The sequence below is a fragment of the Salmo trutta genome, chromosome 5, assembly GCF_901001165.1.
Source record: "Salmo trutta chromosome 5, fSalTru1.1, whole genome shotgun sequence".
In the NCBI taxonomy this organism is placed as follows: domain Eukaryota; kingdom Metazoa; phylum Chordata; class Actinopteri; order Salmoniformes; family Salmonidae; genus Salmo; species Salmo trutta.
Genome location: NC_042961.1, coordinates 5,004,482 through 5,030,108, shown reverse-complemented (window position 1 = coordinate 5,030,108; position 25,627 = coordinate 5,004,482). Strand labels below are relative to the sequence as shown.

Sequence of the window (25,627 nt, the reverse complement as noted above, 5' to 3'; positions counted from 1 at the left end):
TGAGTGAAACAAAGCCCCTGTCTTCTTAGTCATGCCTAAATGAGAAGTGTCGTCAGCAAAGTTATGCTCTAAACCCTTATTGTTTCCTCCGTTCCCTAAATTTCAATCGTCTATCCTTCCCCCTGAAGTGTGCACTTGTACACTCACCATGTATCTAGGCCTAGAGCCTATCCACACAATCAGAAACTACCTATTCTACTTGCATGGCTAAAAGTTTCAAAAGGATGGAGTGGTGTAAGAAATATGGTGGGAACTCTCCCTAGCACATGCTCACGCCAATCGAATGCTTTGATCATTGAGGGGGATTGAACGAGAGGGCACTTTAGGGAGAAGGGTGAAATTGGACTTGGGTTTATGTAGTATGTTCTTTTATCCTTTACAGAATATCTTCCACGGAGTGATGTCATTGGACCAGCTCTACCTCGCTTGACCTTTGCCCTCCCTTTCAGACTACCGTCCACCAAAGGACTTTAGCTGTGAGGCAGCGGCTGCCATCCAGGTTTGTGATTGGTCATAAATGGTTTATTGGCGTTTTATCCGGTGCCAGCTCCAAGTCAACCCAGTGTGTGTGTGTGTGTGTGTGTGTGTGTGTGTGTGTGTGTGTGTGTGTGTGTGTGTGTGTGTGTGTGTGTGTGTGTGTGTGTGTGTGTGTGTGTGTGTGTGTTCTACACTTGACACCATATTGTTGGACGTGTACAGTAATATCACTTTGGACATCGTAAGAAACAATTCTTTAAAGCTACCATATGTACCTTTTTGGGCAACCCAACTAAATTCACATAGAAATGTAAGTTATAGATCTGTCATTCTCATTGAAAGAAAGTCTAAGAAGTGGTAGATGTGTTCTATGTGTGCTATTCCTATGCTTCCCGTACTTAAGTTCTGTTTTTGTTTTTGTGTCTTTTACTTTCGGTTTTGTACACCATCTTCAAACAGCTGAAAATATAATATTTAGGGTTATTGAAAATATATTTCACAGCGCTTTAGATGGTACAAAGATTGCTTGCTTTGTCACATAAACAAAAATGAGGCAAACTATTAGAAATTTAGCAACCAGGAAATGGTGGAGCGATTCCTGCATACGGCACCTTTAAGATAAGAGAATTGGATTAATGGGGAGATGTAATTGCTGTTACTACAGCTGTTCTCATACGCAACACACAGATATAGAATTACTAGAATGGACACAGTTCTGTGTACTCTGTGACAGGAGAAAAGGCTTGAGTAAGTGTGTGTTCTCAGATGTGTGTGTTCCATTCACAAGTAGGTGAATGAATGCACAGTATGTAGATCTACAGTATATGGTGCTCAGGTGTGGGTGTGTTCATTCTGTTCTAAGCTGAGTGTGTGTGTGTACACTCTCAGAAAAAAAGGTGCTATCTAGAACCTAAAAGGGTTCTTTGGCTGTCACCATAGGAGAACCCTTTAAAGAACCCTTTTTGGTTCCAAATAGAACCCTTTTGGTTCCAGTTAGAACCATTTTGGGTTTCATGTAGAACCCTTTCCACAGAAGGTCGAAAGTTTACATACACCTTAGCCAAATACATTTAAACTCAGTTTTCACAATTCCTGACATTTATCTTAGTAATCATTCCCTGTTTTAGGTCAGTTAGGACCACTTTATCACCACTTTATTTTAAGAATGTGAAATGTCAGAATAATAGTAGAGAAAATTATTTATTTCAGATTTTATTTCTTTCATCACATTCCAAGTGGGTCAGAAGTTTACATACACTCAATTAGTATTTGGTAGCATTGCCTTTAAATTGTTTAACTTGCGTCAAACATTTCAGGTAGCTTTCCACAACCTTCCCACAAGAAGTTGGGTGAATTTTGGCCCATTCCTCCTGACAGAGCTGGTGTAGGCCTCCTTGCATGCACACGCTTTTTCAGTTGTGCCCACAAATGTTCTATGGGATTGAGGTCAGGGCTTTGTGATGGCCACTCCAATACCTTGACTTTCTTGTCCTTAATAACCTGTTGAGGACAGACGTTCCGCCTGCGGAACCCCTAGCCAACAATCGCACGGCGCGAAATACAAAACCAACTAAAATACCACAATTCAATTTTCTCAAACAATCAACTATTTACACCATTTTAAAGATAAGACTCTCGTTAATCTAACCACATTGTCCGATTTCAAAAAGGCTTTACAGCGAAAGCAAAACATTAGATTATGTTAGGAGAGTACATAGACACAAATAATCACACAGCCATTTTCCAAGCAAGCATATATGTCACATAAACCCAAACCACAGCTAAATGCAGCACTAACCTTTGATGATCTTCATCAGATGACACTCCTAGGACATTATGTTATACAATACATGCATGTTTTGTTCAATCAAGTTCATATGGCAGCGCACTATTGGCCCAGTGTTGTCTGAGTTTGTTCTTAACTGACTTGCCTAGTTAAATAAATCAAATGTGTTATGTGAATGAATATACTTTGAACAATCCTAATGTGAATAAAACTCTATCTCTATTGTTTACAAATGTTGTAAAAAATATATTTTATGAACTTTGAACCAAATGTCTAAATTGAACAAATCCAGCTGAAATGACAGTCTGTCTGTCGGTCTTTCTGTGAAGATCTCAATTGAATATTTTGGTCCAAATTAAAACATCTTAAACTAAAAGGCTACTGTCAAAACATTAGGTGAGGTTTGAGAATCCCCACGGGTCCATGTAAATTAGGTTGTAACTATCAGGGGTTGAGAGTATCGTACACTAAATAGTTGCCACCACCCTTTTATTTTGAAAAATACCATTCTATAGAATCTATTGAAAGCGAAATCATTTCCATGGAAATTTGGGATGTTATATCAACTGATGCTGAATTGTCATGTAGAATGTTCATTCAAATTATGCTAACTGATGTGGCTCATGGAATGGAATGTAGGCCTATTTGTTGTAATGTCAGTTGAGTTAACTCAAAACATTACAGCACAGATTGAAGGGTACACACGTACACTTCTAAATTCTATTTCTATGTGAAAATGTATATAAACGTTGGATTTTGTCGTGAACTGCCTCTTTAAGACGAGGGCATTGGGTGGAACCTCCAACGAACCAAATATGCCGACTCATGACGCCCAGGAAGCCCCGAACAAACCTCCCAAATTCCCGCAGATCTGAGACAGCTAAGGTCCCCATGTTATAAGCGTTTTTTACTTTGTAACAATGTGTGTGGTTTTATTAACGGGTATTTGAGTCGATAATGCTGAATGGTCGGTGTCATGCGGTTCACATGGGATATTTACAGGCTGTTGGGGCTTGGGAGCGGTAAGAAATCTCCACTTTTTACAACTCTTTTCGAACTTTCCTCTCAGTTAGTCGGCAAAAAAAAGTTGATTTGGCCTTTGAACTAGGATTACAAAACATTTCAAGGGAGTGTTTGTGACATTTAACTAGTTACACTGGTAGAATAACTAATCTGTAATAACATACTTCGGCGCTTTTGTTGCTTGTTGATGATTAGAAGTTAAAATACATTCAAACAAGTGGCTACGCTTGCCACTCTCCCGCTAGCTTTTTGGAAGCTACATTGGAACATTAGTAAATATAAAATGTAACGATTGCTACACGAATTTACTTCGGAGTTCTCATGATGTGGATTGTTTGATGGTCCACAAAAAGAGTTGTAACGTGTCAACTATATTTCAATAAAGTATGTCGGTCTATACTGAGAACAGCACAGTGTTTTTGCACATTTGCATATCTTACTCAATGCAGGAATCTGAAAGCACATCCATAAACCTTGGCTATTAGAGTAACACTTCCTTTCATCGCCTCGTCCAAAAACACTTTATTGAAGCACTACTGATAAGAATTGCTCAATCGATAACATGGCATAGCCTTGCTCTCCAGAACCCAATGCATTAAAGCTGCAATGTGCAACCAGACACAATTCACATAGAAGAGTATGTTATAGAGATGTCATTCTCATTGAATGCAAGTCTTAAGAAGCGGTAGATCTGTTCTATGTCAAATCAAATTGTATTAGTCACATGCGCCGAATACAAAAGGCGTGGACCTTACAGTGAAATGCTTACTTACGTGGCCTTAACCAACAATGAAGTAAAAAAAAATATGTAGAATAAGAAATAAAGTAACAAGTAATTGAAGAACAGCAGTAAAATAACAATAGCGAGACTATATACAGGGGGGTACCGGTACAGAGTCAATGTGCGGGGGCATCAGTTAGTTGAGGTAATATGTACTAGAGGATGACCGATTATGATTTTTCCCGATACCGATTATTGGAGGACCCCAAAAAAGTCGATACGATTAATCGGCCGATTTTTTTTTTATATTTTTTTTTTATATACATTTTATATATATATATATATGACAATTACAACAATACTGAATGAACAATGAACACTTTTATTTTAACTTAATATAATACATCAATAAAATCAATTTAGTCTCAAATAAATAATGAAACATGTTCAATTTGGTTTAAATAATGCAAAAACAAAGTGTTGGAGAAGAAAGTAAAAGTGCAATATGTGCCATGTAAAAAAGCTAACGTTTAAGTTCCTTGCTCAGAACATGAGAACATATGAAAGCTGGTGGTTCCTTTTAACATGAGTCTTCAATATTCCCAGGTAAGAAGTTTTAGGTTGTAGTTATTATAGGACTATTTCTCTCTATACCATTTGTATTTCATATACCTTTGACTATTGGATGTTCTAATAGGTACTTTAGTATTATCAGCCTAATCTCGGGAGTTGATACGCTTGAAGTCATTAACAGCGCAATGCTTGAAGCATTGCGAAGAGCTGCTGGCAAACGCCGTAAAGTGCTGTTTGATTGAATGCTTACGAGCCTGCTGCTGCCTACCACCGCTCAGTCAGACTACTCTATCAAATCATAGACTTAATTATAATATAATAACACACAGAAATACGAGCCTTAGGTCATTAATATGGTCAAATCTGGAAACTATCATTTCGAAAACAAAACATTTATTCCTTCAGTGAAATACGGAATCGTTCCGTATTTTATCTAACGGGTGGCATCCATAAGTCTAAATATTGCTGTTACATTGCACAACCTTCAATGTTATGTCATAATTACGTAAAATTCTGGCAAATTAGTTCGCAACGAGCCAGCCGGCCCAAACTGTTGCATATAACCTGACTCTAAGTGCAATGAACGCAAGAGAAGTGACACAATTTCCCTAGTTTAATATTGCCTGCTAACAAATTTCTTTTAACTAAATATACTTCTGTGTATTGATTTTAAGAAAGGCATTGATGTTTATGGTTAGGTACATTCGTGCAACGATTGTGCTTTTTTTGCAAATGAGCTTTTGTTAAATCATCCCCCGTTTGGCGAAGTCGGCTGTCTTTGTTAGGAAGAAATAGTCTTCACACAGTTCGCAACGAGCCAGGCGGCCCAAACTGCTGCATATACCCTGACTCTGTTGCAAGAGAAGTGACACAATTTCCCTAGTTAAAAGAAATTCATGTTAGCAGACAGTATTAACTAAATATGCAGGTTTAAAAATATATACTTGTGTATTGATTTTAAGAAAGGCGTTGATGTTTATGGTTAGGTACACATTGGTGCAACGACAGTGCTTTTTTTGTGAATGCGCTTGTTAAATCGCCCATTTGGTGAAGTAGGCTGTGATTCAATGATAAATTAACAGGCACCGCATCGATTATATGCAACGCAGGACAAGCTAGATAAACTAGTAATATCATCAACCATGTGTAGTTAACTAGTGATTATGTTAAGATTGATTGTTTTTTTATAAGATACGTTTAATGCTAGCTAGCACCTTACCTTGGCTCCTTGCTGCACTCCCATAACAGGTAGTCAGCCTGCCACGCATTCTCCTGGTGGAGTGCAATGTAATTGGCTATGATCGGTATCCAAAAATGCAGATTACCGATTGTTATGAAAACTTGAAATCGGCCCTAATTAATCGGCCATTCCGTTTAATCGGTCAACCTCTAATATGTACATGTAGGTAGAGTTATAAAAGTGACTATGCATAGATGATAACACCATCTATGCATAGTCACTATGCATTGCTATGCTTTCCGTTCTTAAGTTTCAATGTTGCATCTTTTATTTTCGGTTTGTACAGCAGCCTCAAACGTCTGAAACACATGAATTTCCATAACCAAAATATTTTCATCAATGCTCACAAAAAAATGCTCATGGCCATGACTGAAGACAAACGAGTTGTCTTTGGGGTGTGGTTTGATGTGGGTGTTCCTTGGGTGTGTCTGACTGATTTCATGTCAACTGTAATATGGTTAAATTTTAAACTCTAACAATCTATTTGAGAGACAACAAGTGCTCATTGTGCAAATGTATTTATACTTTCAATAAACATTTGGAAAGAAAATCTAGTTTACATGTTGTCAACAATCTAAGCCAACCCTGTCTGTTTTGTCCCATAGTGCACACACATCGGTTGTTGCTAAACAACCAACCAGTCTATGGAGAGAATTCAGTTTTGAATTTGAGGACTTCTCCCCTCCTGACTGACTCACCATCTCAAGATTGTCAGCTAATTAGGTTCAACGTGTAGGCTAAAGACCTTGTATTTAGCCAACGTGACAGCAGCTAGCTTGCATAGCTTGGTGATATGATAGCCAGCTGCAGCTATATTTCTCTGTCAAATCAGCTATGGCAAGAATTAGTGTCTGAAATGTGTAGAAGAATTAGTGTCTGGAATAAGATACACTTGCTACAAAAGTAGCTTGCAACTTAGTTTCAACATTTCATAACATCATGTAAATACATGTTATCACATGTTATCGTGGATACATTATAAACTACTGCCAGTTGAGTGGGTCTTCAGTCAGCTCAGCTACACAATATTCTATAACTGGCAAGTTTTGTCTCTCCTTATGTCTGCTGTTAGATCTTTCCCGGGAAACAAATCCTAGAACTAATCTCCCTACAGGTGTAGGCTACGTGTGGACATTGCACAAACATCTCCCAACTTGAGTGTAGATGCATCAACAAAAAAATCTAAGGATGTGTTTGTGTTACAAAGATGAAACATTTTCTGCTGTAAATATCATATTGTTGTGCTTATATAGACTGTATGCCTACACTTTACCTAACAAATCAAATCAGTTGTGTTTAGAGCATAACTTCAGCTGTCTAACCAGAACTAGAATGGCATTTCTATGGTCTATTTGCCCAAATCTAAGGATTATTTAACACACAGACATGCACATCTCTCTGGGTGAGGTTCTGTCTTCAAGTCGCCAGTCAGTGATAAGTCCCTTCCATCTAAGTAATGTATTACAGGTTATGGACAGGTGCCGTCAGGTGGCAGGAGGGGTGGAGTGTATGACACTCCATCCTGGATATGACAGAGTTTGCCTCATGGGTCAAGCAGGCAGAGTTCAATAACTACAGACAGATGTGAGATGCAGGAGGATGGCACTCTTCTCATACTGAGTAACCTACAGCGTAATATGACAAAAATGCAATAGCTGAACTTATGTAGATATTCTAAACAGTGTTATGATAACAAAATGAAAACACGAAGCAGAGGACTCTTTGGTCCTTTAAAAACCTACTCTATGTAAAAGATTGTGTGCTAATAGCTTGGAAAATAAATAAATGTGACTCTGGATGATAGGATAATGATGTTTGTTTCCAACATTAGGGCTGTTTTCCTAAAGAAGTTAAAACCACTTTGTGTTTTGTTTCCTTGCCACGATACTAACGAGTATCCTGATACTGGTATTGTCCCGGCCCTAGTGGTTATGTCCTCCATTACTCTAAAACGGACTGGTGTCTGGTCACTGTCTCCTTATCTGGTGATCTGTCATCATTTTTTGCCCTAGGGAATACACACTGTTTCTTGTTGGCATCTTTTCAAATCAAATCCAATTTTATTTGTCACATGTGCCGACCTTACCGTGAAATGCTTACTTACAAACCCTTAAACAATGCAGTTCAAGAAATAGAGTCAAGAAAATATTTACTAAATAATCGAAAGTAAAAACAAAATACAAAAATAATAATAATAAAAAAGAAAAAGTAACATAAGAAATGTACATAGCAATAACGAGGCTATATACAGGGGGTACTGGTACCGAGACAATGTGTGCGGGTACAGGTTAGTCAAGGTCATTTGTAAAGTGACTATGCATAGATAATAAACAGCCAGTAGCAGCAGTGTAAAAGCAAAGGAGGAGGGGTGGGGGGTCTTTGAAAATAGTCAGGGTGGCCATTTGATTAGTTGTTCAGCACTCTTATGGCTTGGGGGTAGAAGTTGTTAAGGATCCTTTTGGTCCTAGACTTAGTGCTCCCGTACTGCTCACCATGCAGTAGCAGAGAGAACAGTCTGTGACTTGAGTGACTGGAGTCTTTGACACATTTTTGGGCCTTCCTCTGACACTGCCTAGTATATAGGTCCTGGATGTCAGGAAGCTTGGCCCCAGTGATGTACTAGGCTGCACGCCCAGTACATCACTGGGGCCAAGTCTAGGACCAAAAGGTGAGAATTTTTGGATGATAAACAAATTACTTGCATGGACACAGTTTTATTTAGGAATTTTAGTTCCAACCGTACCAAATGGGGAAAAAATACAATGTAACAAATAGTCAAACTATGTGTGAAAACGCTGTTACTGTAGCAGGTTTGCACCGATCCTTATGACTGTGTGCCCCCAGCCAACAAACTACACTTCCTCCCAGTTACAGTTACACATGGGCAATGGTGGAAAAAGTACCCAACTGTCATACTTGAGTAAAAGTAAAGATAACTTAACAGAAAATGACTCAAAAGTCAGTCACCCAGTAAAATTCTACTTGAGTAAAATGATTTGGTTTAAAATATACTTAAGTATCAAAAGTAAAAGTATAAATCATTTCGAATTCCTTATATTTAGCAAACCAGCCACATTTTTTTTTAATATTACAGATAGCCAGGGGAACACTCCAACATTCACACATAATTTACAAGTGAGTCTGCCAGATCAGAGGCAGTAGGGATGAATTTGACTATTTTCCTGTCCTGCCAAGCATTCAAAATGTAATGAGTACTTTTGGGTGTCAAGGAAAATCTGTCGTCCATTGGATGGAAACCTAGTTACAGTGTGTAAATGATAACGCATTAGTGCAGAAAAGAAATACATTGATTAAAATGCTGGAAAAAAACAATTTAACTATGCAAAAGGTTGTGTGAATTAAAAAAATAGGTGCTAGATGCCTGGCTCAAAAAGGGCCCTGTTGTCTTCAGTGATTTAAGCAAACACCTGGGCTATTAATTTAAGTTTCACGGTATTCAGTTTGTGCCCCATGTGGGAATCAAACCCACAACTGCCCCAACCAACCAACCAAACTGCGGGAACCACATAACATTTTCGAAATGTTTATACTTTCTACAAAGTTTCCCTCAACATTTTTTGTTGACAATGTTTCTTTCTCTTGTACATATCAGAGATTAGTTACATAGCATGATACACAGAGAGCACAGGAGGTTGGTGCCACCTTTACCAGGAGCCCCTCTTCCCCAGTGATGGCTGGAGTGGACCAGGTGGAAACCATGTGTTTGATATGTTTGATGCCATTTCATTCGCTCCATTCTAACCATTATTATGAGCCGTCCTCCCCTCAGCAGCCTCCACTGACAGAGACTAAATACTTTCCCCCTTCTCATTTGTGCTAAATACTGACATGCTGTTCCTCTTTTCTTTTTGATCACTAACTTTACTCTTGCTCTAAATTCACCACAACATGTTGGGTAGCCCGAGTGGCACAGCGCTCTAAAGCACTGCATCTCAGTGCTGGAGGCGTCACTACAGACCCTGGTTCGGTTCCAGGCTGTATCACAACCGGCCATGATTGGGAGTCCCGTAGGGCGGTGCACAATTGGCCCAGTGTCGTCTGGTTTTGGCCGGGGTAGGCCGTCATTGTAAATAAGAATTTGTTCTTAACTGAATTGGCTAGTTAAATAAAGGTTCAATAAAAAAGCTGTAGCTCTTTGAATCCCCTGGTTTCTGATCTCTTTGTCTAGGCCCGATTTCAGTCGCAGAAAGTCTAGCTTGCAGCCCAGTTCCCCATTTTTTTTGTATTTGTATTTGTTTCTGAGTAACTTGATGACATGTGGTAATTACGTAGGTAGGTACAGTACATTGTTTTTTACATTTTATTAGGATCCCCATTAGCCGATGTCAATGGCGACAGCTAGTCTTTCTGAGGTCCGACGCAAAACGGAAAAGACATTAGAGACAAGACTTTACAATTTACATAGGATAAAGAAATAAGACTCCAAGCTGCAGCTCAATACTACTTGTAAAACATAGAGAACTGATAATATATACTGGTTGTTGGGGTGGGGGTCTGTTGGTGGCTTTTCACCATTTCTTTGGAATCCTCATGTCTTGCTCATTGTTAGACTTATTTATTTTTGGTCCAAATTGGATGTTATGTACAATATTTATTTTATATGAATCCAATCATTTAAAATGGCCAATATGGGAGAAATCAATTAGCTTAATTTCTCAGAGATCAAATTATATTTCAACAAAATGTTGTAGGAAGTCTAATCTAATCTGTTTCTAAGTACAGAAATGATTTCCGAACAATCTTGAGATGGTGGCAGTCAATCCTCTTTCTGGTGCTTTTTTTGTGGTGGAACGACCCAACAATCTCTAATGGTAGAATTTTGCACTTTCTCACACACCTGTGATCTGAGATGGTAGATGATTTCAGTCATGCAAATGTCTAGCAGGTACAATTATAGAGTATGATGAGTCCAAAATGTGTGCTGGTGTTGTTAGTGCTAGGCTGGAACGAAAGCCGGACCACAGTAGGCATAGCTCTCCAGGACAGGGCAGAGTCGGAAAGCTCTGATTTGGGTAGTGATGACGAGGGAGGCTGAGTACTGTATTTAGCTAGATGGTGTAGCTAGCCTCCCACAGTTTGGGATGATATACTGTATATTTTACATTCTTGTGTCAGCAAAATCCCCTTTCAGCACCACTAATTTCCTTCAAGAGGTAAACACCGGATCTTTTGTTGCTATTGGCATCAGATCTGGATAATTTGTTGGACAGAGAACATTCCTTTATGATGGGGATTGAAGGAATAGTATAATTTAGCAGGTAATGGGTACTCAGACGGTGCAGTAAGAACATGCGTAACCTTTCCATTTAAATAGCAGGACTGGGTGGAGTTTTTGCCATATTGCCTAGTGTTTAGTCTACGTCTATCCTGTCCTCTCAGATCTCAGGGTTTCTGGATGGGACCAGATGCTGAGATTTACTCCATCCCTATATGGTCTGGTGGTGAGTCACAGATGGATAGTTAGTCACCATTGGTGTTTGTATGTGTGCGCGTGGGAACTACTGCAAGAAATGCCACAGATCTTCCACACTGAGGAGATGGACATTTCAACAGTGTACAGGTCTATGTATGGATGTCAATCCAGTGTTTTATCTAAATGTCCCCCCTGTTCAAATCAAATTTATTTATATAGCCCTTCATACATCAGCTGATATCTCAAAGTGCTGTACAGAAACCCAGCCTAAAACTCCAAACAGCAAGCAATGCATGTGAAAGAAGCACGGTGGCTAGGAAAAACTCCCTAGGAAAAACTCCCTACAAAGGCCAAAAACCTAGGAAGAAACCTAGAGCTATGAACCAGGCTATGAGGGGTGGCCAGTCCTCTTCTGGCTGTGCCGGGTGGATATTATAACAGAACATGGTCAAGATGTTAAAATGTTCATAAATGACCAGCATGGTCAAATAATAATAATCATAGTAGTTGTCGAGGGTGCAACAAGCACGTCCGGTGAACAGGTCAGGGTTCCATAGCCGCAGGCAGAACAGTTGAAACTGGAGCAGCAGTACGGCCAGGTGGACTGGGAACAGCAAGGAGTCATCATGCCAGGTAGTCCTGAGGCATGGTCCTAGGGCTCAGGTCCTCCGAGAGAAAGAAAGAAAGAGAGAAAGAGAGAATTAGAGAGAGCATATTTAAATTCACACAGGACACCGGATAAGACAAGAGAAATACTCCAGATGTAACAGACTGACCCAAGCCCCCCGACACACAAACTACTGCAGCATAAATACTGGAGGCTGAGACAGGAGGGATCAGAAGACACTGTGGCCCCATCCGATGATACCCCTGGACAGGGCCAAACAGGCATGATATAACCCCACCCACTTTGCCAAAGCACAGCCCCCACACCACTAGAGGGATGTCTCCAACCACCAACTTACCGTCCTAAGACAAGGCCGAGTATAGCCCACAAAGATCTCCGCCACGGCACAACCCAAGGGGGGGGGGGGCGCCAACCCAGACAGGAAGACCACGTCAGTGACTCAACCCACTCAAGTGACACACCCCTCCCATGGACGGCATGGAAGAACACCAGTAAGCCAGTGACTCAGCCCCTGTAATAGGGTTAGAGGCAGAGAATCCCAGTGGAGAGAGGGGAACCGGCAAGGCAGAGACAGCAAGGGCGGGTCATTGCTCCAGCCTTTTTACGTTCACCTTCACACTCCTGGGCCAGACTATACTTAATCATAGGACCTACTGAAGAGATAAGTCTTCAGTAAAGACTTAAAGGTTGAGACTGAGTCTGCGTCTCTCACATGGGTAGGCAGACCATTCCATAAAAATGGAGCTCTATAGGAGAAAGCCCTACCTCCAGCCGTTTGCTTAGAAATTCTAGGGACAATTAGGAGGCCTGCGTCTTGTGACCGTAGCGTACGTGTAGGTATGTACGGCAGGACCAAATCGGAAAGATGGGTAGGACCAAGCCCATGTAATGCTTTGTAGGTTAGCAGTAAAACCTTGAAATCAGCCCTTGCCTTAACAGGAAGCCAGTGTAGGGAGGCTAGCACTGGAGTAATATGATCACATTTTTTGGTTCTAGTCAGGATTCTAGCAGCCGTATTTAGCACTAACTGAAGTTTGTTTAGTGCTTTATCCGGGTAGCCGGAAAGTAGAGCATTGCAGTAGTCCAGCCTAGAAGTAACAAAAGCATGGATTAATTTTTCAGCATCATTTTTGGACAGAAAGTTTCTGATTTTTGCAATGTTACGTAGATGGAAAAAAGCTGTCCTTGAAACAGTCTTGATATGTTCTTCAAAAGAGAGATCAGGGTCCAGAGTAACGCCGAGGTCCTTCACAGTTTTATTTGAGACGACTGTACAACCATCCAGATTAATTGTCAGATTCAAACGAAGATCTCTTTGTTTCTTGGGACCTAGAACAAGCATCTCTGTTTTGTCCGAGTTTAAAAGTAGAAATTTGCAGCCATCCACTTCTTTATGTCTGAAACACAGGCTTCTAGCGAGGGCAATTTTGGGGCTTCACCATGTTTCATTGAAATGTACAGCTGTGTGTCGTCTGCATAGCAGTGAAATTTAACATTATGTTTTCGAATGACATCCCCAAGAGGTAAAATATATAGTGAAAACAATAGTGGTCCTAAAATGGAACCTTGAGGAACACCGAAATTTACAGTTGATTTGTCAGATGACAAACCATTCACAGAGACAAACTGATATCTTTCCGACAGATAAGATCTAAACCAGGCCAGAACTTGTCCATGTAGACCAATTTGGGTTTCCAATCTCTCCAAAAGAATGTGGTGATCGATGGTATCAAAAGCAGCACTAAGATCTAGGAGTACGAGGACAGATGCAGAGCCTCGGTCATGAAAAGGTCATTTACCACCTTCACAAGTGCAGTCTCAGTGCTATGATGGGGTCTAAAACCAGACTGAAGCGTTTCGTATACATTGTTTGTCTTCAGGAAGGCAGTGAGTTGCTGCGCAACAGCTTTTTCTAACATTTTTGAGAGGAATGGAAGATTCGATATAGGCCGATAGTTTTTATAATTTCTGGGTCAAGATTCGGCTTTTTCAAGAGAGGCTTTATTACTGCCACTTTTAGTGAGCTTGGTACACATCCGGTGGATAGAGAGCCGTTTATTATGTTCAACATAGGAGGGCCAAGCACAGGAAGCATTTTGCTACATTGTGCCCTACTGAACATGCCCACTGTATCTGTATCCCATTACTTGTATATTTGTCCTGGTGTCTTCCAGGGTGAATCAACTGACACAGTGGCCCTGACCTGACCCCTAGCAGCCCAATAGGAAATCAGCATACTGTCATGTGAGGGGAACTTATGACATCAACCACTCTAGTATTATATTCATCAATGGAACCCTACTGACATCATGGCCATTTAGATTAAAGGAACAGCTTTCTGAAGAAGAAAAAAAAATAATATATATATATATATATATATATATATATATGTGACTACTTTTCACTGAGCTCCTTTTGAGGTTAGAAGAGCATAACGATATACATTTTTCATATAACTATCCCTTTAAATGTCTTCCCTTCTACCCTAAGAAGTTTGAACTCGGCTTAGGGAAGGGACTCTGCGGGCCCTAGTCATGATGAGGCTGTGTCATCACAGGTCAACCAGCTCCCCAGACCTTCCCTGTCCTCCCAGAACATATTGTTGGATGACTTTGTCCATATTCAGCCATTTAAAGTAATTTAGAAAAGGTGGCTATGTTTTGATAAAGCCGTAGCCCAGAGCAGGGATCATCAACCAGGTTCAGCTCGCTGGATGGTTTCTCTTTTTCTTGAGCTGATGGTCAGGGGGCCGGAACATAATTACAAATAATTTGTAAAATGCAAATTGACCGCAAAAAGCACAAACAAATATAGCATTTGACAAAAACATAATAATTTCAAACTTGCTTACATTTGTATACAGTCAAATATCTCTTATGCGTGGGAATACATTCTAACAGATTTCCTAAATTAAATAACAGCCAAGCAAAACACCAGCACTAATTTTAGCCTCTAGTACAGAGACCGATACACACGGTTTTGATGTGTGTTGGTTTGATCTTAGCAGATGTTCTACATATGGATACCAACTGTCCCCACCCGCCCTCTTCTTGTCTCTGTGTGTACACTCAGAGATCTCATGATCTGCATCATCATTAAACTCATATTCACCCTGTCTCACCATTTACTAGGCTCACACACACTCTGTTGGGGTTTTAGGCTGGGTTTCTGTATAAGCACTTTATGGCATCTGCTGATATAAAAATGGCTTTATAAATACATTTTGATTTGTTTCTACAGAACTCCCACACCTGTGCGTACACATGTTTCATGTAGAGGCTGCCCTTAGACACAGACCTAGAAAACGTACAACTGATCTTACATCGGTCTAAGGGCAACATCCTCCTACTCAGTCATAGCCCCAACACATGCCTCCTTCACTTCAGCCGTTTCCATTAGAGGTCAACCGATTATGATTTTTCAACGCCGAAACAGATTATTGGAGGACCCAAAAAAGCCGATACCGATTAATCGGCCATTAAAATAAAATGTTTTTTTAAATTTTTTAATTTTTTATTTTTTGACATTTTTTTTTATATATATATTTGTAATAATGACAATTACAACAATACTGAATGAAAAATTAGCACTTTTATTTTAACTTAATATGATACATAAATAAAATCAATTCAGTCTCAAATAAATAATGAAACCTGTTCAATTTGGTTTAAATAATGCATAAACACAGTGTTGGAGAAGAAAGTAAAAGTGCAATATGTGCCATGTAAAAAAGCTAACATTTAAGTTCCTTGCTCAGAACATGAGAACGTATGAAAACTGGTGGTTCCTTTTAACATGAGTCTTCAATATTTCCAGGTAAGAAGTTTTAGGTTGTAGTTATTATAGGACTATTTCTCTCTATACCATTTGTATTTCATATACCTTTGACTATTGGATGTTCTTATAGACACTATAGCTTTGCCAGCCTAATCTCGGGAGTTGATACGCTTGAAGTCATAAACAGCGCTGTGCTTCAAGCATTGCAAAAAGCTGCTGGCAAATGGAGGAAAGTGCGGTTTGAATGAATGCTTACGAGCATGCTGCTGCCTACCACCGCTAAGACTGCTCTATCAAATATCAAATCATAGACTTAATTATAACATAATAACACACATATACGAGCCTTAGGTCATTAATATGGTCAAATCCGAAAACTCATTTTGAAAACAAAACGTTTATTCTTTCAATGAAATACAGAACCGTCTAAATATTGCTGTTACATTGCACAACCTTCAATGTTATGTCATAATTATGTAAAATTCTGGCAAATGAATTATGGTCTTTGTTAGGAAGAAATGGTCTTCACACAGTTCGCAACAAGCCAGGTGACCCAAACTGCTGCATATACCCTGACTCTGCTTGCACAGAACGCAAGAGAAGTGACACAATTTCAGGCACCGCATTGATTATATGCAAATCTAGTTAAACTAGTAATATCATCAACCATGTGTAGTTAATTAGTGATTATGTTAAGATTGATTGTTTATTATAAGATAAGTTTAATGCTAGCTAGCAACTTACCATGGCCTCCTTGCTGCCTGCACTTGCGTAACAGGTGGTCAGCCTGCCACGCAGTCTCCTCGTGGATTGCAATATAATCGGCCATAATCGGCGTCCAAAAATGCCGATTACCCATTTGTTATGAACTTGAAATTGGCCATAATCAATCGGCCATTCCGATTAATCGGTCGACCTCTAGTTTCCATGTCAACCCATCCCATCGGAGCTCATTTCCTTCTGTTATTTTAGTTTCCCTATTGTCTCCCTCTCAGACAAACTGTAGGCAAATGTCACTAGACCAGACCGATGTAATGTCTAGACTAGACAAATGACACATGATTCCACAACAATCAGTTTCACTCCTTAACCACGGAACTTACTGTTTAACCACTGAACTCTGTTTTGTGTCAAGTGAATAACTGTCTGTTGTTGCCCAGTGCATGACCATGGTTTTTGTTGCCCAGTGAAGGATCATTGATTTAAAAGTTTAACAAACCATACAACTCTGTGCACAAGGACTCCTTTTAACAATTTGCATTGACATTTTTACAGAAACACACTTACTGGAAGAACTGTGCAGATGCAAAGTTTGGTAACAGAATTTCTGTAAAATCTCCCTAAATGTTTTCAAAAACTCTTAAATATCTGCTCTGAATTAAGATTCAACGATGTCAGCCGATACAATGGGGTGTCATCTATGACACCACACCTTGACATTGAAAAAATCTATTTGGTTTATTGAGTAAGTGAAGTGGATTTACACCGGGTAATGGAATTTCATCATGGGTCCCTGATCTGTACAACATAGAAATGCATAACTATGGATATGAATGTCATTCTCTTCATGGTGATGTATCCTAAATAGGTACACTAAAGTATACATATGAAATATCCTCCTTTGCATATCTGGGTATTATTCTACACACTGGCTATTATTTTAATGAGCTCTGCTCTCAACAAGACCAAATCTGGATGGTCTGGACCAAATCTGAAACAATCATAGATGTCTATGTTTCACAAGTTTGGACATCAAAGTACAGCACGGTAGAGATCAGTACAGTTGAGCACAGAACAGTACAGTAGAGTTCAGCACAGTAAAGTATAGTACAGTACATTATAGTGCTCTCAACTCGTGTGCCCTACTGTGTACTGTGCTGAACTGTACTGTACTGAACTAATACTCTGCTGTACTGTGCTTTCCAAACTTGTGAACCCAACTGTGGTTTGACTTCTATGATTTCCCATTGTAGCCAATTCATTTGCAGAAATCCGTTACTTATTTTGGTGATTTTAAAAGTAACTTTTTAATCACTATCATAACTCTGTATTGTTGATGAAGGACCCATAACTATTTCACAGCACCTGTTGTTTATGAAGCATGTGACAAATACATTTTATTTGACTTAATAATTTATAAAGAAAATGTATATTAGTAAAAACAATAACTAATTGATAGGTCTACCTTTACATGTTATTTCTGTTAACTTTCATTATTGTCCCTCACGAGGGAGAGAAATTAGAAAATATATTAAAGATGAGTGGGTTTTTGGTCACAGAATTTCAAGGCACAAGCCAATGTTTCTAAAACTTAGAAGGCAGAAAAAATGATCCAAAGCTAAATATACAGTGCCTATAGAAAGTCTACACTCCCTTTCAAAATGTTCACCTTTTGTTGCCTTATAGCCTGGAAATAAAATACAAAATACTTAACACCCTTTGATCTACACATCCTACCGCACAAGTGACATTTTGTAATGTATTTTATGAAAATCAATAAATGGAATAGCTTGGTTGCGTACTGTAAGCGTCCACACACCTTGTAATAGCAATCCTAAATTAGCTCAGGGCTAACCAATCACATTCAGAATCACACACCAAGTTTATTGGCCTCAACCTGTGTTAAATTGTAGTGATTCACATGATTTCAGGATTCATTCAGCAGTTCCTGTAGGTTCTGTCTGCTAGTAGTGACTTGCAAAGCAAACACTCAAGGATCTTAAAAAAACAACTCAGGGACAAAGTTGTGGAAAGGCAAAGATTGGTGTCACAGCCAGGCATACAGTGCATTCGGAAAGTATTCAGACATTTTGTTACATTACAGCCTTATTCTAAAATATATGAAGGAAGGAAAAAAAAACATGACAAAGTGAAAACAGTTATGCAAATAAATGTGCAAAAATGTTTGTTTTTTTAAGTATTCAGACCCTTTGCTATGAGACTCGATATTGAGCTCAGGTAAATCCTGTTTCCATTGATCATCCTTGAGATGTTTCTCCAACTTGATTGGAGTCCACCTGTGGTAAATTCAATTGATTGGACATGATTTGGAAAGGCACACACCTGTCTATATAAGCTCCCTCAGTTGACAGTGCATGTCCAAAATAGGATCCGAGACAGGTTTGTGTTGAGGCACAGATCTGGGGAAGGGTACCCAAACATTTGTGCAGCATTGAAGGTTCCCAAGAACACAGTAGCCTCCATCATTATTAAATGGAAGGAGTTTGGAGCTGGCCGCCCGGCCAAAATGAGCAATCGGGGGAAAAGGGTCTTGGTCAGGGAGGTGACCAAGAACCCGATGGTCACTCTGCTAGAGCTTCAGTGTACTTGGGAGAACCTTCCAGAAGGACAACCATCTCTGCAGCACCACCAATTAGGCCATTATGGTAGAGTGACCAGACGGAAGCCACTCCTCAGTTAAAGGCACATGACAGCCCGCTTGGATTATGCCAAAAGGCACCTAAAGGACTCTCCGACTATGAGAAACAAAATTCTCTGGTCTGATGAAACCAAGATTTAATTCTTTGGCCTGAATGCCAAGCGTCACGTCTGGAGTGAACCTGGCTCCATCCCTACAGTGAAGCATGGAGGTGGCAGTATCATGCTGTGGGGATTTTTTTCAGCGGCAGGGACTGGGAGACTAGTCGGGATCAATGGAAAGATGACCGGAGCAAAGTACAGAGAGATCCTGGATGAAAACCTGCTCCAGCGTGCTCAGGATCTCAGACCTCACCAGGACAATGACCCTAAGCACACAGCCAAGACAGCGCATGAGTGGCTTCGGGACAAGTTTCTGAATGTCCTTGAGTGGCCTAGCCAGACCCCGGAATTGAACCCGATCGAACATCCTATTTTCAGGAGATACCTGAAAATAGCTGTGCCGCGACGCTCCCCATCCAACTTGACAGAGCTTGAAAGGGATATGCAGAGAAGAATGTTAGAAATTCCCCAAATACAGGAGTGTCAAGCTTGTAGCGTCATACCCAAGAAGACTTGAGGCTGTAATCGCTTCCAAAGGACCTTCAGCAAAGTACTGAGTAAAGGGTCTGAATATTTATGTATATTTCAGTTTAGTATTTTTTTATACATTTGCCAAATGATGGGGTGTTGTGTGTAGATTGAGGGGGAAAAACATATTTAATCAATTTTAGAATAAGGCTGTGGAAAAAGTCAAGGTCTGAATACTTTCCGATTGCGCTGTATTTCTAGAGAAGTCACATGTACACCTCTTGACTGCTGTTTCACTTCTTCATTTTTAATGTCCTCGTTTTGGTCCATTGGTCTCCATCAGAATTCAGAGCTTGAAATGTAAAACACAGAAGATTGAGTCCTGTCAGTGTAAGACACATGTCAAACTCATTCCACAGAGGGCAGAGTTTCTGCACTCCTCCCTTGGACTTGATTGATAATTATGGTCACTGGTTAGTAAGGAACTTCCCTCATCTAATTGTCTCAGTCTTAATTGACAGGATAAAAAACAAAAACCAGCAGACACTAGGCCCTCCATGGAATGAGTTTGACACCCCAGTTTTAAGGCTTTGACCATAAACAATATAAAGAATTATATATATTCTCAGTTCTCCTTTTGCAGAAGGAACTGTTCAGTCGTTAGACTTGTGTGCGTGACAGACTGACTTGAATCTGATGGCAGCGAAGTCGTGACCTGGTTCAAGCCTGTATCTGACCACACAGTTCTGTTCATGTTAGCTAGGTTTCAACCAATTCTCTATATCAGACATTGATTGGCTTACCTCTGAGCATGTAACGTATGAATAGAACCCTGATGTACACATTAGGAACACCTACTCTTTCTGTGACATAGACTGACCACCTGAATCCAGGTGAAAGCTATGATCCTTTATTGATGTCACTTGTTAAATCCACTTCAATCAGTGTAGATGAAGAAGAGGAGACAGGTTAAAGAAGGGTTTTTAAGCCTTGAGACAATTGAGACATAGATTGTCTATGTGCGCCATTCAGAGGGTGAATGGGCAAGACAAAATATTGATGTGCATTTGAACGGGGTATGGTAGTAGGTGCCAGGCGCACAGGTTTGAGTGTGTCAAGAAATGCAACATTGCTGAGTTTTTCACGCTGAACAGTTTCCCGTGTGTATCAAGAATGGTCCACCACCCAAAGGATATCCAGCCAACTTAAAACAACTGAGGAAAGGAAGCATTGGAGTCAACATGGGCCAGCATCCCTGTGGAATGCTTTCAACACTTTGTAGTCCATGCCCTGATTAATTGAGGCTGTTCTGAGGGCAAATGGGGGTTCCTAATATTGTACACTCGTATGTTTTTGTTTTTTCCCAGAAGCCCCCAGTGCCCAGGGCCAGGAGGAGATGGAGTGTGGCGCAGCGACCCCTGACCCCACCAATGACGTCACACTGTCTCAGGTAAGGTAATCATCTTCAAATCATATTTTTTGCAGGAATCTCCATACGAATGATTTTCCTGAAAATGATGTGACACTATCAGTCAGAGGTAAGGACATGTTACACTGAAGGACAATGTATGTTTGACAGTATTTGGAGCATTGTGGTCTTAAAAGTTAAAAGGCATGCTCAGGAACTTAGGCGACGACTGAGTATTTTTTTTTTAAACCTCCCGCTTTGGGCTGGATGTGCCAATGTGTAGTTCATACATGCATAATCTATGAGCGGAATTACTGTCTTACCTCAATTAGCCACGAAATCCCTAGTTTGAAAGCGACGTTTTTTCTGGGAGCTGTGCTGCACCATTTTTCCCTACATTTTCCCCCACGGGTACCAGCCTCCTAGCAATTTGACTTCAAGCCAATGAGCTTCAGTCCCTCGACATTTGAGTGACAGCCAACAAGTGTTGCGCACACACAGTAGATGATGTGGTGCACATATCTGCACAAATGTGACGTAGTATGCAATTTTCGAGGACCACTTACGGTTCGTGAGCACTACTTTCAGAACTGGCTAGAAAGTATACAGTAGTACAAGATAATGTCTTTAAGGAACAGGACATCAGTGGAGAGGACAGTCTGAGTGAGGAGGAGAAGGCCAAACGCAGAGTGGAGCGACGCAGAGCCAAGAGGAAGGTGAGCAACACACCCACACACCACACACCTACTCCTCCTGAGCCATAGTGTTTAGTTAAAATAGATGAGTCCTGCTCTGTCCATAGTGAACAACATAGTCATCTGTATTCCTGATGCGTGATGCTGTTTCTATGTTTCTCTCAGCGTCAACGGGAGCGCAAGAAGCTGGAGCAGGTAAAGACGCCTGAGAGCACCGAGCAGGTAAACTACAAACCAATATTACATGTCTTCTAAATTAATCTGAATCATATGACGATTAGCACCCTAATTTGCAGTTATCAAAAAAAGGAATGGTTTGTATAGAAAGGAATGGTTGTCATAAAAAGGAATGGACAGTTGGCATTCCAGCTAGGTTATAATATGCTCTGTAACTGTGTGTTTACCAGGACGCTGAAGATGAGGATGATGATGGTGGTGAATCTGAGGAGGAGGAAGCAGAGGAGAGCGATTCTGAGCTTGAGGAGGAGGAGCAAGAAGAAGAAAAAGATGATAGAGCAGCCATTCCTTGCTCCAAGGAGCCCCCCGCCCCATCCCCAGCCCCCTCGGGGACTAAAGGACCCCAGAAGACCGCTGCACGACACTCTGAAGAGGTAGTGATAGATTGACTCCTTCATCTTGGCAATGGCGTAAGAGCCTGGTCCCAGGTCTGTTTGTGCTGTCTGTGACAATGACTATAGGAATTGTAAAGACTGCACAAACTGAGATGGAAACAGGCCAATTATGTAGTGTTGTTGAGTCAAGAAACCGTCTGGGAAGCTACCCAGGCTTGTGTAGGGGAGCCGTCTCTACTTGAGGAGTCTTAATACACACTCATGGGTACCTTTAGTAAACCACTCTCTCTCTCACACATGATTTCTTTATTTTTGGCTATCTACTATAGGAACCAGAATGGGATGTGAGCAGTGCGTTCTTTGCCAACGCTGCTAGCCACATCAGGCCAAAAGGCTGGACCAAACCTGGGCGCAAGTCCAAGGAGAATGAGGGCAGAACCAGAGAGGTAAGTGGACCGTGAGCTTTGGGATATCTACCTTGCTGGCTAGCTGCTATGGTAAGAGTGGTGCTAGCCAGGATATCTAGCTAGTTGTTTGCTGTGGTGGGTGTTTTGTTGATGTCTATCTGTAAGAGTTGTTGTGGCAACGATAGCTAGCTAGCTAGCTACTTAGAAGTTGCACTGGTAGGAGTGTTGTTGGGGTTAAAGATGTTTCTGTGGTAGGAGTGTTGATGATAGCTAGCTAGTCGTCTGCTGTGCTGTCTGCTGTGAGACTTAGGATATCTTGCCATCTAGAAGTCACTGCGTTGTAGAAGTGTTTTTGGGGCTAAGGATACCTAGGTACAGTAACTATTTACTGCGATAGAAGTGTGGGGTCGAGGGCTAAGGATAGCTAGGTACATTATCTATTTACTGTAGTAGGAGTGTTGGCAATAGGTTGCTGTCAGTAGTAGGAGTGTTGATGGCTAACTGTCTACTGTAATAGGGGAGACCAGGGGTAAATTGGACGCCTTAGTCTAGAGTGCTGGGTTAAATTGTGCTCAGGAGCATTTTTTACGTCTCTAAATAGTTAAAATAGGAACTAATAGATGTGATTATTGAAAAAATCTGAGTTTGCACCTTTTACTCATTCTAAATTGCCACCTCTCTTTTTTGGATTGTCCTGTGGAACATTCCCCATGTGTCCCCATGTTTTGATTGGTATAGTTGATGAAAATATACTGAACAAAAATATAAATGCAACAATTTCAACAACAATTTCAACAATTTCAATTTCATTTTCAGGGAAAAACAGGTAGTTGACTAATATTTTTCGTTATTGTTGACAAAATTAACACTGCCCTGCAGCCTGTTACATTTAACACCGCGTACGGGGTCAATTGTAACATTTCACTTCCGCCACTCTCGGTTGAATGGTAAACGACTGGTATGTCCAAGAAACGCAGTTATTGTGTAATAGTAGCTGAGACGTACAGTACCAGTCAAAAGTTTGGACACACCTACTCATTCAAGGGTTTTTCTTTATTTTTACTATTTTCTACATTGTAGAATAATAGTGAAGACATCAAAACTATAAAATAACACATGGAATCATGAAGTAACAAAAAGTATTTAATATTTGAGATTCTTCAAAGTAGCCACCCTTTGCCTTGATGACAGCTTTGCACACTTGGCATTCTCTCCACAAGCTTTACCTGGAATGCTTTTACAACAGTCTGAAGGCGTTTTCACATATGCTGAGCACTTGTTGGCTGCTTTTGCTTCCCTCTGCGGTCCAACTCATCCCAAACCATCTCAATTGGGTTGAGGTCGGGTGATTTGTGGAGGCCAGGTCATCTGATGCAGCACTCCATCACTCTCCACCTTATACAGCCTGGAAGTGTGTTGGGCCATTGTCCTGTTGTAAAACGAATGATAGTCCCACTAAGCGCAAACCAGAGGGGGGTTGTCAATGTAATAGTCCGGAGGCTATTTGATTAATTGTTCAGCAGTCTTATGGCTTGGGGGTAGAAGCTGTTAAGGAGCATTTTGGTCCTAGACTTGGCACTCCGGTACCGCTTGCCATGCGGTAGCAGAGAAAACAGTCTATAACTTGGGTGACTGGAGTCTCTGACAATTTCATGGGCTTTCCTCTGACACCACCTGGTATAGAGGTCCTGGATGGCAGGAATGTTGGCCTCAATGATGTACTGGGCCGTACGCACCACCCTCTGTAGTGCCTTACGGTCAGATGTCGAGCAGTTGCCATACCAGGCGGTGATGCAACCGGTTAGGATGCTCTCGACGGTGCAGCTGTATACATTTTTGAGGATCTGGAGACCCATGCCAAGTCTTTTCAGTCTCCTGGGGGGAAAAGGTTTTGTTGTGCCCTCTTCACGACTGTCTTGGTGTGTTTGTACCATGATAGCTCATTAGTGATGTGGACACCAAGGAACCTGAAACTCCACTACAGCCCGTTGATGTTAATGGGGGCTTGTTTGTCCTGTAGTCCACAATCAGCTCTTTTGTCTTGCTCACATTGAGGTAGATGTTGTCCTGCCACCATACTGCCAGTTCTCTGACCACCTCCCTATAGGCTGTCTCATCGTTGTCGGTGATCAGGCCTACCACTGTTGTGTCGTCAGCAAACTTAATGATGGTGTTGGAGTCGTGTTTGGCCATGCGGTCGTGGGTGAACAGGGAGTACAGGAGAGGACTAAGTACACACCCCTGAGGGGCCCCAGTGTTGAGGATCAGCGTGCCAGACGTGTTGTTGCATACCCTTACCAGCTGGGGATGGCCCGTCAGGAAGTCCAGGATCCAGTTACAAAGGAAGGTGTTTTCGGCCCAGGGTCCTTATCTTAGTGATGAGCTTCGTGGGCGTTATGGGGTTGAACGTTGAGCTGTAGTCAATGAACAGCATTCTCACATAGGTGTTCCTTTTGTCCAGGTGGGAAAGGGCAGTGTGTAGTGTGATTGCATTATCTGTGGCATTGTTTGGGCGGTATGTGAATTGGAGTGGGTTTAGGGTATACGGGAGGGTGCTGTTGATGTGAGCTATGACCAGCCTTTCAAAGCACTTTTGATTACTGTCCAGTGCTATGGGGCGGTAATCAGTTAGGCAGGTTAACTTCGCTTCCTTGGTCACAGGGACTATGGTGGTCTGCTTGAAACATGTAGGTATTACAGACTCAGGCAAAGAGAGGTTGAAAATGTCAATGAAAACACTTGCCAGTTGGTTCGCACGTGCTTTGAGTACATGTCCTGGTAATCCATCTGGCCCTAATGGCTTTGTGAATGTTGACTTGTTTAAAGGTCTTGCTCACATCGGCTACCGAGAGCATTATCACACAGTCATCCAGAACAGCTGGTACTCTCGTGCATGCTTCAGTGTTGCTTGCCTTGAGCCAAGCATAAAAGGCATTTA

At 41.0% G+C, this 25,627-nt stretch overlaps 1 protein-coding gene across 5 annotated transcripts in view; it reads left to right on the top strand.

Annotated features, from left to right (window-relative positions):
* Positions 1 to 3,067: 3,067 nt before the first annotated feature.
* LOC115193539 (hsp70-Hsp90 organizing protein) overlaps positions 3,068 to 25,627 on the top strand; it is a 32,902-nt gene continuing 10,342 nt past the window's right edge. For 2 of the 5 annotated variants that reach the window (XM_029752255.1, XM_029752254.1), the window contains exons 1-6: positions 3,068 to 3,285; positions 20,975 to 21,057; positions 21,648 to 21,731; positions 21,876 to 21,932; positions 22,118 to 22,321; positions 22,612 to 22,728. In XM_029752255.1, the coding sequence (XP_029608115.1) occupies positions 3,228 to 3,285; positions 20,975 to 21,057; positions 21,648 to 21,731; positions 21,876 to 21,932; positions 22,118 to 22,321; positions 22,612 to 22,728 (603 nt within the window). In that variant the 5' untranslated portion in view covers positions 3,068 to 3,227. The remainder of the gene's footprint in view (positions 3,286 to 20,974; positions 21,058 to 21,647; positions 21,732 to 21,875; positions 21,933 to 22,117; positions 22,322 to 22,611; positions 22,729 to 25,627) is intronic. The other 3 variants (XM_029752258.1, XM_029752257.1, XM_029752256.1) reach the window with 2 other exon arrangements.